Consider the following 14,125-nt stretch of genomic DNA (forward strand, 5'->3'; position numbering starts at 1 on the left):
GAGTGGTGGTGTACCTTGTGTCTGATTAGCCAAAGAAAAACTGATGATGTGATCATCAGTTTGGGCATTGAACCTGACGAACTGAACAATTTTTAAGTTATTTATTTATTGTTTGCTAGTTTGCTTTCATGCACAAAATGATCATGCATGTTTTGCCTCATGGGGCGGCACGGTGGTGTAGTGGTTAGCGCTGTCGCCTCACAGCAAGAAGGTCCTGGGTTCGAGCCCCGGGGCCGGCGAGGGCCTTTCTGTGTGGAGTTTGCATGTTCTCCCCGTGTCTGTGTGGGTTTCCTCCGGGTGCTCCGGTTTCCCCCACAGTCCAAAGGCATGCAGGTTAGGTTAACTGGTGACTCTAAATTGACCGTAGGTGTGAATGGTTGTCTGTGTCTATGTGTCAGCCCTGTGATGACCTGGCGACTTGACCAGGGTGTACCCCGCCTTTCGCCCGTAGTCAGCTGGGATAGGCTCCAGCTTGCCTGCAACCCTGTAGAAGGATAAAGCGGCTAGAGATAATGAGATGAGATGAGATGTTTTGCCTCATATGCATATGTTTAAGTAGGTGTATTTGTATATGTACAGTACCAGTCAAAAATTTGGAAACACCTTCTAATTTAATGTTTTTTTCTTTATTAATAATAATAATAATAATAATAATAATAATAATAATAATAATAATTAAAAGACACTTCTTTCTTCATGTCTTAAAGTAATGATGAATGTTGTTTCTTTTTACTTAGTTGAGCGGTTCTTGATATAATGTGGAACAAGACGATTTACTGCGTTTTTTATTTACTATTTACTGTTTGATCTCAAACGCATGAAGAAGGCAAGAAATTGCATGGATTAACTTTTGACAAGGCACCTGTTAATTGAAAAGCATTCCAGGTGACTACCTCATGAAGCTGGGTAAGATAAAGCCAGTAGCGTGCAAAGCGCCATCAAGGTAAACACTGGCTACTTTGAAGAATCTAAACTATGAAACATCCATCCATCCATTATCTGTAGCTGTTTATCCTGTTCTACAGGGTCGCAGGCAAGCTGGAGCCTATCCCAGCTGACTACGGGCGAGAGGCGGGGTACACCCTGGACAAGTCGCCAGGTCATCGCAGGGCTGACACATAGACAAACAACCATTCACACTCACACCTACGGTCAATTTAGGGCCACCAATTAGCCTAACCTGCATGTCTTTGGACTGTCGGGGAAGCCAGAGCACCCGGAGGAAACCCATGCAGACACGCGGAGAACATGCAAACTGCACACAGAAAAGCCTTCGTCGACCACGGGGCTCGAACTCAGGACCTTCTTGCTGTGAGGCGACAGTGCAACCACTATCCAAAACAGTGCTATCCATCCATTATCCGTAACCGCTTATCCTGTTCTACAGGGTCGCAGGCAAGCTAGAGCCTATCCCAGCTGACTATGTGTGAGAGGCGGGGTACACCCTGGACAAGTCGCCAGGTCATCGCAGGGCTGACACAAAGACAAACAACCATTCACACCCACACTCACGTTCACACATACGGTCAATTTAGAGCCACCAATTAGCCTAACTGCATGTCAGGGAAACCGGAGCACCCGGCGGAAACCCACGGCGAGAACATGCAAACTCCACACAGAAAGGCCTTCGCCGGCCGCTGGGCTCGAACCCAGGACCATCTTGCTGTGAGGCGACAGTACTAACCACTATGAAACACATGTTCCATAGTTTTGATATCTTTAGTATGATGTAGAAATAGTCACAATGCAGGAAAAAAAAACTATGAATGAGTAGAGTAGAGTAGAGGTGTCCAAAGTTTTGACTGGTCCTGTATATGTATGTGTATATGTGTACTGGAGTTTTAGGTTTTCCAGTGCTCTCCGAGTGGCCCCTTTAAGTGTGCAGAAACCCGACACCGCGCCTGCGCAGCACCCCGCGCGCCCCGCAGCCGCCACCGAGTCTAGACGAGCACATGATGAGAACCAGCCAATGACTCCGCCGCGCTCCTCCGAGGGCCCCGCGACCGTGTGTGTGTGTGAGAGAGAGAGGAGAGAGAGTAAAGAACAATCGTAGGATCCCGTTCATCTGCGCAAGAGCGCAAGGATTTAAAGGGCAAGTCTTCCTGACTCAGACTTAATGGATGTTTCCGTTGCATGAAGATTTTTTTTTTTTTTTTTTTGGTGGATCAGGATGGAGCTGTTCATTGTGAAAGGATTACTTTTGGGTTTGTTGCCGAGTTGGTCTGTGCGCGCGCCTGCACCGATCTGAAAAATCGGTGGTGATCAAGGGTTCTGTCTGATCAAGAGTGTGTTAATCCTGTTCTGGATGTGAATCTAACGGCTCTCCAGGAATGCACAGGACTCAAGCAAGCCTATAAATCAACTTTCTTATGTTCATGTTTTTGCAGACTTCAGGCTGCACGCGGCACCGGGTTTTATCTTGTCGGCACTGATGCGCCGTGACAGCGTCGCCACTTTGTTGCAGAACTGCCACGATCGCCGACTCTAATGTTGTGCGCCGGCCAGGAAGAAAGCGCCCGCGGCTGTGCGTCCAGGCACGGAGCCTTGATGTCGGATACCGTGCACGAGCATCGTCGGGATCGGGAACAGACGTAGGACGCACACACCGACGCGCGCGCGCGCGCACACACACACTGACACACAAAGCGCGCATGAGAAGCGGTTAAGGTGTCGTATGTTCAGGACGAGACGCGGCGCTCTGGTGCGGCGACTCTGGAGAAGCCGTTTGATCGCGGACGGACAGGAGGCCGATGGAGGAGGCAGCAAGAGCGGCGACAATCCGGAGAACATCTCCCAAACAGAGCCTCGGGCTGTGGGAAACTCCAGGGGATCCAGCGACACCCTGGCTCTGGTGGAAAATGCAGGATCAGAGCTTGTTTTAGACCAAGAAGGCATCCAGGTGGACATGTGCGTCCAGGAACAGCGTGGACTCCCTCCATGGGAGGACAGCGACAGCGGGACAGTGACCTGCTGTTGGTTTAAAGATCTCCATCGAAGCAAAAGTGACCTTTCAGAATCTGATCGAGACCACGGTGCTGCCGAGTCGAGAACTCGTAGAACGTTACTGGAGCAAGAACTTCAGAGGTGTGCCTATGCGCTCCTGAAAAAGTTGAAGGAGAAACCTTTGGGCGTCTTGTTGGAGGCAGTGGAGTCCAAAGGCGCCGTGTTGGGCGGTTGCGTTGGAGCTCCTCAGGCCGAGCTGCACGTCGGAGGTCGTGCTGTGTCTCCTCAATACCTGCTGTGTAGGTTTTTCCGCTGGCCTGACCTGCAGCTCGCTTCCCCGCTCAAAGCACTGTGCTGCTGTGAGAGTTTCAGGGCGCCAGGCGGTGAGGCGCCATGCTGCAACCCCTATCATTACAGCCGCCTTTGTGGACCAGGTGAGGATGCTCGAAACAAAAGAGGCTTCAGGGTCATGATGGTGTCGTGAAATGTCTGAGGGTAGTCAGGAGACAAGTGAAGGAGGCTTCTGCAATAATCTGACGAGTCCACTAAAATTCAGAGTTGGGTTTGCAAAATGTACTGCCGGCAGCAATGCAGCAAGGGGCCTGATATGTAAACCTTCAAATATACAGAAAGAGAGAGAGAGAGAGAAGGAAAGAAAGAGCACCATTTCTCTTCTGAATTTGAGTGACAGATTTGTATCCAGGCTTAAATTTTCAATGAAACGTTGCACGTTCACATGCAAGGCTATATCAAATGTCCATCATTTCTTATAAGATCTTGCACAATCTCACACAATCCTGCGCTTACATGGTGGGAATTCGTGCGAGAGAGCGAGAGAGAGAGGAGCTGGCTTGTGACATTCTCTCGTTCAGGAAGTGGAATTCCCAATTCATTACCCTACTGGGACGCTTAGTTCTTTTACTCCTCATTCAAGTCTGTTATTCACAAAAACACACAGTCAGTGCGCACAGAGCAGCTCTCAGGGCTGCTGCCCAGGAAGGGTGTAGTAGTTCTCATGAGATCACTAATTTAGAGGTTTTCCATATTTTGGACTGTAAAAGACAAGCTTAATTTTGTGCACTCACCAAATTTTCCTTCTCACTGAGTCATAGGTCTCCCTAGTAATCAAGTGAATATTAGGGCTGTTCTTGCAACAATGAAATAATGCAAATATGCATATTGTGTATTTATGTAAGGGTCTTGTGAAAGATTGTATACTAGACGTGTGATGTGGATTTATTCTCAGTGGCAGTTTCATCCTTTAACTCTCATCAGTTTATTCGCTGTAAACACTTTTTCCGAGACATTGAAATAAAACGAGAAAGAATCAGAATCAGAGTTTTACTGGACTAGCAATTGCTTCATTGACACACATTAAACTGAAGCAAATAAGTGAAAATGTAAAAAAAAAAATAATAATAATGCAAGAATATAATAAAATTGATGACATTGATGAATAAATACAATGTCACCGTGTGTGCAATGTGCAAAGTACAGATTATGCATCATGTACAGAATAAATGGCGTTCTGAACATAATGCAAATGTAACTAAAAGAGAAATGATACGTATAAGTTCGGTAGGCATATTAATAATTCCCTGTAAGGTTTTCGCATGCAAAATAGACACTAGCGTAATAGAAAATGCGCTGTAATGCAGGTGTGTCTCCACTGAAGAGTCTCTAATCTGAACAGTTTATGACGTGAACTAGTGCTGACTTGATTGTCGTTACAGTTTGCAATGAATAATGTCATTTTTGATTTCAGTCTTAGAGAAATGGTCAAAGCGACAACTTGTAAAACCGTTTTAAGGAATTATTCATTAAAAAACAAAAAAAATTTCAGCCAGACAGTGCATGCTTTGCAGCAGGTGAGACATAAGATGACTCTGCACTCGCTGATGTCTTATGCTTTGGCCCAGGATGTTTCACACCTGATGCAGTCTTAGTGGCTTTGATAAAAATCATATATATATATATATATATATATATATATATATATATATATATATATATATATAAGCAAGTTCTAATGTAAATTCTTTACCTTTTAGATTCTCCCCCTCCTCCCTATTCACAGCTCTCTCCCAAACTAGGACAGGAGTCTCTGGGTAAGTCATTTACATCTTCCCTCACTTTATTGCTGTATGATAGTGACGGTAATCGTTTGTGATATATTTTGATCGAACATAAAAAAGAACAAAGAACTAAGCAGGAAAAAAAAAATCACAAACCAGACAGACATTGCATTTGTACAGTATTCTGACAGAAATCATGTAATATTGTTTTTAGTATCTTTTATAGTCTTCTTTTTTGAATGATCTTTTATAGTTCCTATACATCCAGTGTTGCCTTATACTGAGATTGAGGCGACTGGGTCACCCAGCAGCACATCCGGGGGTCACTCAGGTGAGCGCTTTCATTTTCTTCAGTGAAATACCATTCAGCAGGGGGCTGTGATCAGATGTTAGCTGCTTGTGTATTTCACTTGGACAGCTCTAGTCTATAGCTTAAGTGTTGGGTTAGTGTTAGTATTCTCTATCCACCATGTCTGGGGCAGGTTTAACAGTTATTCCACGAAATCGAGTCGTACATGAACTGATAGCCGATGAGGCGCGTAGCACCGAGTCGCCTATAAACCATGTACGACGAGATTGAGTGGAATGACAATTTTATTCTATCCACAATCACTGGATTTTGAGAAACAGAGAATTTTTATTTTTATTTTTTGCAAATTCGATAAGTAAAAACTTCATACAAAACGTCCAACAAAATCATTTCCGCTTAGAATGTAAACAAACCGACGAAATGACTAGCAATTTGTGAAAAATGCTACAATAATAATAATAATTCTTGAAAAATAAAAAAAGATACGTTCTTACCATCAAATACTTTCATTCCATATTTTGTTGCTATTTTTTTGTATTTTGGGGGGTTTTGTTTTCGAGTAGAGTTTTTATTTCGTCCTCGGTTGGTTCAGCAAAACACTCTGCCATTTTGTTTTTTTTTGTACTCACAGTATATGAGCTGATAGCCTAGTAGTAGAGTAGCCAATCAGAGCGCACGATTGGTCATATCCAGTGAATGTGGATAGAATAAAAATGATTATCCTGGATAATAATTTCCCCTTGTTTACCTGTACTGAAAAAAAACCCCACAGAGTCTGATTCTGAATCAAAACTCACTCACACGTAAGAGAAGTATAAAGCTAGTTTCATCAATCAAGGCTTAAAATGAATTCAAACCAACAATTCGAATTTCTGATTGTAAAGGTGTTTGGATGAGACAGACATGAGTGAAGTGGTTCTTATGTCGTTTTATCCAACTTAACAACACGACACTGGAGCAAAAGAGTAAATAGTAATTCTCGTTATTTATCGAGTACTGAAGGTTTGACGGTCACATTGGTTCACATATATCCACAGCTTCTCTGTCGGAAAAAAGTATTCCTTCCTTAAAGCACAAAAATGATCCTGATTTAGAGCTTAAAATACAATTCATGAAAGTGTGCTGCAAAAATATGACTCACATCAAAGATTATTAACAGTTTAATCTGAATTTTGTTGTAGTTGGGAAAAAAATTCCTTAGACTTGGATCATTTGTATGTTTTGAGTTTGCATTTTTTTTTTTTTTTGCCTTTTTACAAGGAAACATTCTTTAAAAAAAAAAATTTGTCCGTGGTAATCACACACTACATGTACACTAGATAGAGATTACATTGCAAAATGCTGGCGTGCTCTTTAAATTTGCATTGATGAGGAACGCATCGTTCTTGCTAGTATGGTTGCTTCATAGGTGTGAATGTATTATTTATTATTTATTATTAATCGCAATGGGGAGATTAATATTACAATGTATTCTGGGAGCTCTGTGGTGGTTTTACTGGGAAGCTCACCCCCTAGAGGAAGTTGAGAGAATTAAAATAAACCCGAATGATGAGTAGAACCAAGTTGTGGACCACGTTGCGATTACCATAACCATCTACTCTTTGTTTTTATTAGTAGCCCATTATTTACACAATTTTCATCTGACTTTGTGCTGTATGGTCTTGTCCCTCCTGGACTGCGTGTCCATTTAGTTCCCAGTTCAAAAGCTTAACAGCTAAACATTTTCCTGGTTGCTAATCGAGTTGAACTCTTTAAGGCTTCTTTAGAGCAGTGAAAAGATTCCTCAACGTCATTTGCACACTTCTTCGGCGTCCAGACTTGAGGCGCAACTCCTTGTAAATTAGATTATGACCAACAATGGGCAGTTTTGTGAGCGCGGGCCTCGCTGCTTCCAGCAGCAGTGGGAAGTCTCAGAGCACCGCATAATTACCGCGCCTTTTGTGGTCTGAAGACAAGGAACGAGATCCTCTTTTGGCGTGTCACACATGGCTCTTGCTCCATTATTTGCATGTTGTTGTTTCCTGCTGAGTTTTGCAACGCAGGCTCCGGCGCAGCCAGCCAGTCGCATTTTAAAATAAGGTTTAAATTACAGGGCTCACTGTGGCTTTTCCTCTTCCTGACTGAGCGCAGGCCAACACGCAATTTAACTAATGAAATCCTGCCAGTCTGAGCAGAGATTCTTTACAGATGTCGACAAGGGACGACTCTATCAGTTGTTGGAAAAGTGGAGGAGACGGTTAAGGGTGTGTTTCTGTTCAGTTGAAGGGGTGCAGTGTTGACTTTCTGTGTATGTGTGTGTGTGAGACTGAGCATTTTTCTCTGAGTTGAGTATTGTGACAGTGTGAAGCGTCTGCCTTCTATCATCATGACAAATCTCGTTTTCTTCATTTGAGGGCTGGATCAATATCCAGGCTATTTGCTCACTTCTATCACATATCACCTTGATAAATAAAGCCCTTCGAGCGCATAATACCATGCGCTTATTCTAGAGGCGTCTTCTATATTAGATACAGTACAGAGCTGTCATGGATAAGATCTAATAGTTTCTTACTTCAAATAAAAAGGAAACTGGCGCTAAATATAGTTCAGAAAGGGGCAACCAGCTGAGAAATAATTGCCAGTGCTTGCAAAATCCATTCAGACCGTCCACTGGCGTTGTCCACTGCTCGAAAACGCAGGGTTGAGAGAGCAACAGAGGGCATTTGGTCCTTTTAAGCTTTCCAAGCACAATCACACCTTAAAAAATCAGTCACAAAAGGAACACTGTCTTACTTCTGCAAGAGTATGAACTTTGTTTTTGGTCCAGAATAGCAAAAATAGCTCTCATTGCATTGTCAAGCCAGCAGTTGTGTTGCAAGCATTTTTGGTTTTGGCTTCTGCATGTTTCTCCCTCTTCAGAAATCTCTCTCTCTCGCTCTCTCGCTCTTGACCCAGCATGCGGCAAGAGTGTAATCTGTGCAGGGAGATCTCATTTTTGGCTCAGCAGGACACACAGCACCGCTTTGCTCCCCTCCTCCTCTCGTTTGGTGATGTTGGTTTAGGCTTAGCCGCGCTCAGACTTCTTCTGATGGGCGTACATGCCTCACCACCCATGAGCAGCTTGAATAGTAATACACACTCTGTGAACCATTTGGATGAAAATCTGAAAAAGAAATAGAGTAAAATTAGCAGCAGCATTTCAGGACATAGTTTGTTTTTGTATGTTGTTGATATTTTGAGGGTGTTTTTTTTTTTAAAATGCAGGTAAAGGTCATAGATTTTCACATCGTAAGCTCTGCAGGCTAAATAAAAAAAATACAGTCGTGTGCAAAAGTCTTAGGCACATGTAAAGAAATGCTGTAGACCAAAGATGACTTAAAAATAATGAAATGAAATGTTTCAACATTCAAAAAATACTATAAACAGTAGCAGTAAGCCATAATAAATGAAACAAAGTCAGTATTTGGTGTGAGACGACCTTTTGCTTTAAAAAACAAAATAGTAGTCTGAGGTACAGTGAGTGCAGTTTGATAAGGAAATGAGCTGTAGGTTTTACTGAGCGTCTTACAGAACCAGCCACAGTTCTTCTGGACACTATGACTGTCACACTCGCTTCTTCATTTTGCACCAAAACCCAGTAGCCTTCATTATGTTTTCTTTTTTTAATCTGAAAAGTCCTCTCTTATGTAATATGCTGCTCATTTACAAGCCGTTTCTTTCTGTAACATTTAATTTTGTGCTGGAAAACGAACGTTTGGACTCTGGAATATTTTTGTACCGACTCGATAATGTAGAAGTCATAAAATAGAAATCTTTTACAAAGTTTAGATGGAAAAAAAAAATTGGGTGCCTAAGACTTTTGCCCAGTACTGTGTATATAATGCTATAATGTTAACTGTTTAAAATGTGAAGCGGCTCTTTTAAAACATTGATGCTTTTTCTTGGGCAAACCTTAACGAAAGTTCGGAAAATTGATGGCTCGATTCACCACACAGCTCTGCTTTTTTCTTCCTTCTCACACACACACACACACACACACACGCACACACACTCACTCACATGCATATATTAATTACTGTCCATATTTACACCTAAGGCCAGTACTATTTCCTCCTCATATTACACGTGGAGTCATAAAGAATCATCAGTAGGGGAGACAATGCGTCTTCCTGCACTTTCCTTAAACCAGTCTCGTTTCATTAGCAGCGCTTCTCCGGCTGCTTCAGGGAGAGAAGCGTGAGCAGAATGGCGCCACAGGCCCGGGCCTTTAGATCCTCCCCCTCAATGGAGCCTGTGAAGCAAAATAATGCCATCAGTCTGTGTGCCAGTTAATCAGAGCTGATAGGCTGGCGGCTGGGGGGTCAGGAGGTCACGAGTTGTCAGGGAGCTGAATGGAGGCCCTCAGAGGGGGAGAAGGGCCCCTAAGTGGCCCGCTGGAATGCAGGGAGGTGTGTGTGTGTGTGTGTGTGTGTGTGTGTGTGTGTGTGTGTGTGTGTGTGTGTGTGTGTGTGTGAGAGAGAGAGGTAAAGATGACAGATTTGGGCCTTTTAGTGGGAACCAGTGGCTCTTCATTTCCAAATTCCTCTCAAAGGGAAGTGTAAAACTGTAAGGAAATGAGGTAGCTCTTCCGTTCAGCATAACAACAAAAAAAGGATCAACATGAAAGTGACTGGAACGTTCGATGTAATGCTTCAGGGCAGCGTTGTCATGTTTCAGAACCCTGCAGACTAGCGCCGATGGTTTTCTTATAGTAAAAATCGATGGCTATGTACATAGTCATTGTTGTAACTACATATGCGACTAATTACCATACTAACAATATTATGCATGTATGTGCTGTTTCGATGGATGTCAGTGTTTGCTTTAGCGTTCTCCGATTTCGGAAAAAATGCACCATCATGATTCTGCCATCACAACAATCTGTACTTATAGCCAAGGCTTGAGTTGAGGAATGATGCAAGAAAGACAATCACTTGGATTTGGCTTAGATTGGTGCTGTCATGTGACTGTTATATCAGATCTGTATTAACAGCATTAAACCCATTCATGAAAATTCATTTACTCACCATTTTGACTGGCTATATCAGGAGTTCTTCCTACAACTTCATATGATAATGACTATAATGAGGGACTAGTTCTTTTATACTACATGCTTTTTATTGCTAATGTACTGGAGTTCGCTGGAGTGAACTGTAGTTTCAAACTGCAATGATAAAAAATGGCAAAATGAAGCTACAAGAGCTACAAGAAAATGTAGGATCCTTGAACAGATATAACGAGACTGTCAATTACGGCGTAGCTCACTCCGGCCCTTTGAGAAATCAAATCTGGGTAGAAGTTACAGTATATGCACCCTAGGTACCCCTACCTTCATGCCAGAAAGAATCAAAATCGGTGAAGAATTGAGGGAGAAGAAGCGATTTGTGTGGAAACTGTTTGTTAGGGCTTAATTACTCCGTATCCTCATTATTAATTGCAATTATGCAAATTTGAGTAGAAGCCATATGCACCACAGGTAGACCTACTTTCCTGTCAAAAAGAATAAAAATCAGTGAAGAATTGAGAAAGAAAAAGGGATTTTCGTGAAATGTGGACGACGCCGGACGAACGACAGACAACATATGATGGCTTAAGCTCACCATCGCTTGTCGGCCGGATGTGCTAATAATCAGTGCTAACCACAAAATCATACATCTCATCTCATCTCATCTCATTATCTCTAGCCGCTTTATCCTGTTCTACAGGGTCGCAGGCAAGCTGGAGCCTATCCCAGCTGACTACGGGCGAAAGGCGGGGTACACCCTGGACAAGTCGCCAGGTCATCGCAGGGCTGACACATAGACACAGACAACCATTCACACTCACATTCACACCTACGGTCAATTTAGAGTCACCAGTTAACCTAACCTGCATGTCTTTGGACTGTGGAGGAAACCGGAGCACCCGGAGGAAACCCACGCAGACACGGGGAGAACATGCAAACTCCGCACAGAAAGGCAGTCGTCGGCCACGGGGCTCGAACCCGGACCTTCTTGCTGTGAGGCAACAGCGCTAACCACTACACCACCGTGCCGCCCCAAAATCATACATATAAAGCATTAAAATCATGTTCTTAATATTGTCTTAATGCTTACTTACATGGTACCCTCACAGAAAGAAGGTTCCTTGTTCGAACCTTGTGGTTAACTGGGGTCTTTCTGTGTAGAGTTCTCCTAGTGTCTGCGTGAGTTTCCTCAGGATGCTCCGGTTTCCTCCGACAGTCCAAAGACATGCAGATTAGGTCAACTAGCTACTCTAAATTGCCCCTAGGCGTGAATGTGAGTGTCCTCTTTGTGTTAGCCCTGCGATAGATTGGCAACATGCCCAGGGTGAACCCCACCTCTCGCCCAAAGTCAGCTGGGATTGGCTCCAACGTTCTCCACAACCCTGATGAATAAACAGTATAGATAATGGATGGATGGATGTTTACTGATGCTATGGTGTTTTAATTAGGCTACTATATACCTAAGCTTGCTGCTAACTGATACGTATGGATCTTTCACTAGTGTCTAGTGAAAGCGTGTTTTTTGGATCCTCCTGGCTAAAATTTGTGGGTCTGTTCATGTTTGAACTCAGTACTCCCTTATTTCACAATACAACTACTTGCTACAACTATTAGAAATATGTGGATGGACTTTAATATGCATTCTGTTGTAATCACTATCCCAAGTCCAGTTTGTCTGTTCTGCTGTGCCTTAATAAGTATTGATGTTTTGTAATATAAAATCAAAAATACGCTGATTGGACTGTTTCCCTGATGAGTATTTTTATATCTCTGTTTTTTTTTGTAACTTGCAGATACCAGCACGTCTCCCTCCTCGCTTGGACGCACTCACTGGTGTAATGTAGCGTACTGGGAGCACCGGATGCGTGTGGGCCGCCTGTATCCGGTGTACGACTCCTCCCTCAGCATCTTCTATGACCTACCTCAGGGCACGGGCCTGTGCCTGGGCCTGCTGCCCAACATGGGCCGCGCCAGCTCATCAGTTCAGCGTGCACGCGCCAAGATCGGCCACGGTATCCTGCTGAGCCGAGAGACTGACGGCGTGTGGGCCTACAACCGCAGCCAGCACCCCATCTTCATCAACTCACCCACCCTGGAGCTCCCCCGCTGCCGCAGCCCTACTGTCACGAGGGTAATGCCAGGCTACTCGGTTAAGGTTTTCGACTACGAGAAGTCATGCCAAATTGGGCACCTGACACACTCGGAAGGGCCATACGATCCAAACAGCGTGAGGATCAGCTTTGCTAAGGGCTGGGGGCCATGCTACTCGAGACAGTTTGTCACGTCATGTCCTTGCTGGCTGGAGATTCTGCTCAACAACCACAGATAGCACACACACACACACACACACACACACACACACACACACACACACACACACACACACACACACAGTGGCCATTTACCTAATCATGCTTATTTCTCTCTCTCTCTCTATCTCTCTCTCTGTCTCTCACACACACACACACACACACACACACACACACACACACACACACACACACACACACAGGCACACAAATACATTCACAATCCCAAAATGTAATCTATCTAGATTTAATATAAAGTTTTATATATACATATTATATAAAGGACATTATACTTGTAAATAATGAGTCCTTTTTACAGTGTAATTATTTATGTATGGTGCAATGTGTATATGGACGTGAGGAAAAACAAGATGATCAGGTGATGCACTTTGGATTCTGTATGCTCACATGGAATCTTTGCCATTTTTACTAACGGATGTGTACAGAAACCCTGGTTTTGGTGTATAATTTTCATATACGATCAATATCCAGAAAAAAAAAAAAAAGTACCATGGACGCATTCATAATAAAGTATTCCTCAGATATGTTCAGTGTCAGCTGTCCTTATTCACAATTTTGATTTGCCAAGCATGCATTCGTGTTCACCGTGTTGAACTCTGATCCACCTTGTTTTAAGCTGCAGGTCTAGTACAAGGGCTCGCATCCGGGGTCGGGGGAAGGCAACGTTTTCCTTTAAAGCCTCTGTTTGTTCTGGAAGGCGACTGCTCTGGCTTATTCAGCAGCCAGGCCGGCCCCACCTCATCCCTTTTAAAACAAGGCTCTCAGAAAGCCACATGCACATTATATGCATGCGCCATGATGCCCTGGCCTCCCAGGCTCCAGACGCATTCTTCAGGGCCATGAATGTTATATTATGACTGTGGAGACAGGCAAGGAAAATTAGCATGTTCACACGGTTTGTGTCTGTGCCTTACACTGGAAAAGACCTCATGGATGGGAGGGACGGTTGTGTTTCGTGTCCTGCTGTTTCCTCTAATACTCACTTTGCTGTTTTGAACAGAGGAAAAGTTAGTCAGTTTCAATTTCAACCCTGTTTGGTTCTTTCCCATGAATGTAGAAGCTCGGTAGTTAACAGTAGCCCTCTAAAAAAATTATATTGCACTTAAAGTTAGCTTCCATACACTATTATGGTCTGTTTCCAAGCTTTTTTTCTTTCTTTGTACCCTCACACTGAACCATATTAATTCAACACCTTTATAATTCACATCCAGTTACACTACAGCTGAAAACAGGCCTCCCTGAATAACAGTGCTGAATAACAAGCTCTGTATTGCAATTATTAGATATGAAACACTGATTCCTGTGCCAAGAAGGTCCTGGGTTCGAGCCCCGTGGCCGGCGAGGGCCTTTCTGTGTGGAGTTTGCATGTTCTCCCCGTGTCCGCGTGGGTTTCCTCCGGGTGCTCCGGTTTCCCCCACAGTCCAAAGACATGCAGGTTAGGTTA

At 43.6% G+C, this 14,125-nt stretch overlaps 1 protein-coding gene across 1 annotated transcript; it reads left to right on the forward strand.

Moving 5' to 3' along the window:
* The first annotated feature begins 2,011 nt into the window (after nt 1–2,011).
* On the forward strand, nt 2,012–13,205 carry smad6a (SMAD family member 6a). The gene is made up of 4 exons (XM_060911280.1): nt 2,012–3,377; nt 4,995–5,051; nt 5,272–5,349; nt 12,145–13,205. The coding sequence occupies exons 1-4, from the start codon at nt 2,675–2,677 to the stop codon at nt 12,678–12,680; spliced, it is 1,374 nt and encodes a 457-aa protein (XP_060767263.1). The 5' UTR covers nt 2,012–2,674; the 3' UTR covers nt 12,681–13,205.
* Nucleotides 13,206–14,125: the final 920 nt, after the last annotated feature.

The sequence above is a fragment of the Neoarius graeffei genome, chromosome 27 (assembly GCF_027579695.1).
Source record: "Neoarius graeffei isolate fNeoGra1 chromosome 27, fNeoGra1.pri, whole genome shotgun sequence".
Classification (NCBI taxonomy): Eukaryota; Metazoa; Chordata; class Actinopteri; order Siluriformes; family Ariidae; genus Neoarius; species Neoarius graeffei.

What these genes read in the sequence shown, in the direction of transcription:
- smad6a (XM_060911280.1), top strand. Translation starts at nt 2,675, where the DNA reads ATGTTCAGGACGAGACGCGGCGCTCTGGTGCGGCGACTCTGGAGAAGC. An exon ending in ACTAGGACAGGAGTCTCTGG is followed by an intron (nt 5,052 to 5,271) that starts GTAAGTCATTTA and finishes GATCTTTTATAG; the next exon opens with TTCCTATACATCCAGTGTTG. An exon ending in CACATCCGGGGGTCACTCAG is followed by an intron (nt 5,350 to 12,144) that starts GTGAGCGCTTTC and finishes TGTAACTTGCAG; the next exon opens with ATACCAGCACGTCTCCCTCC.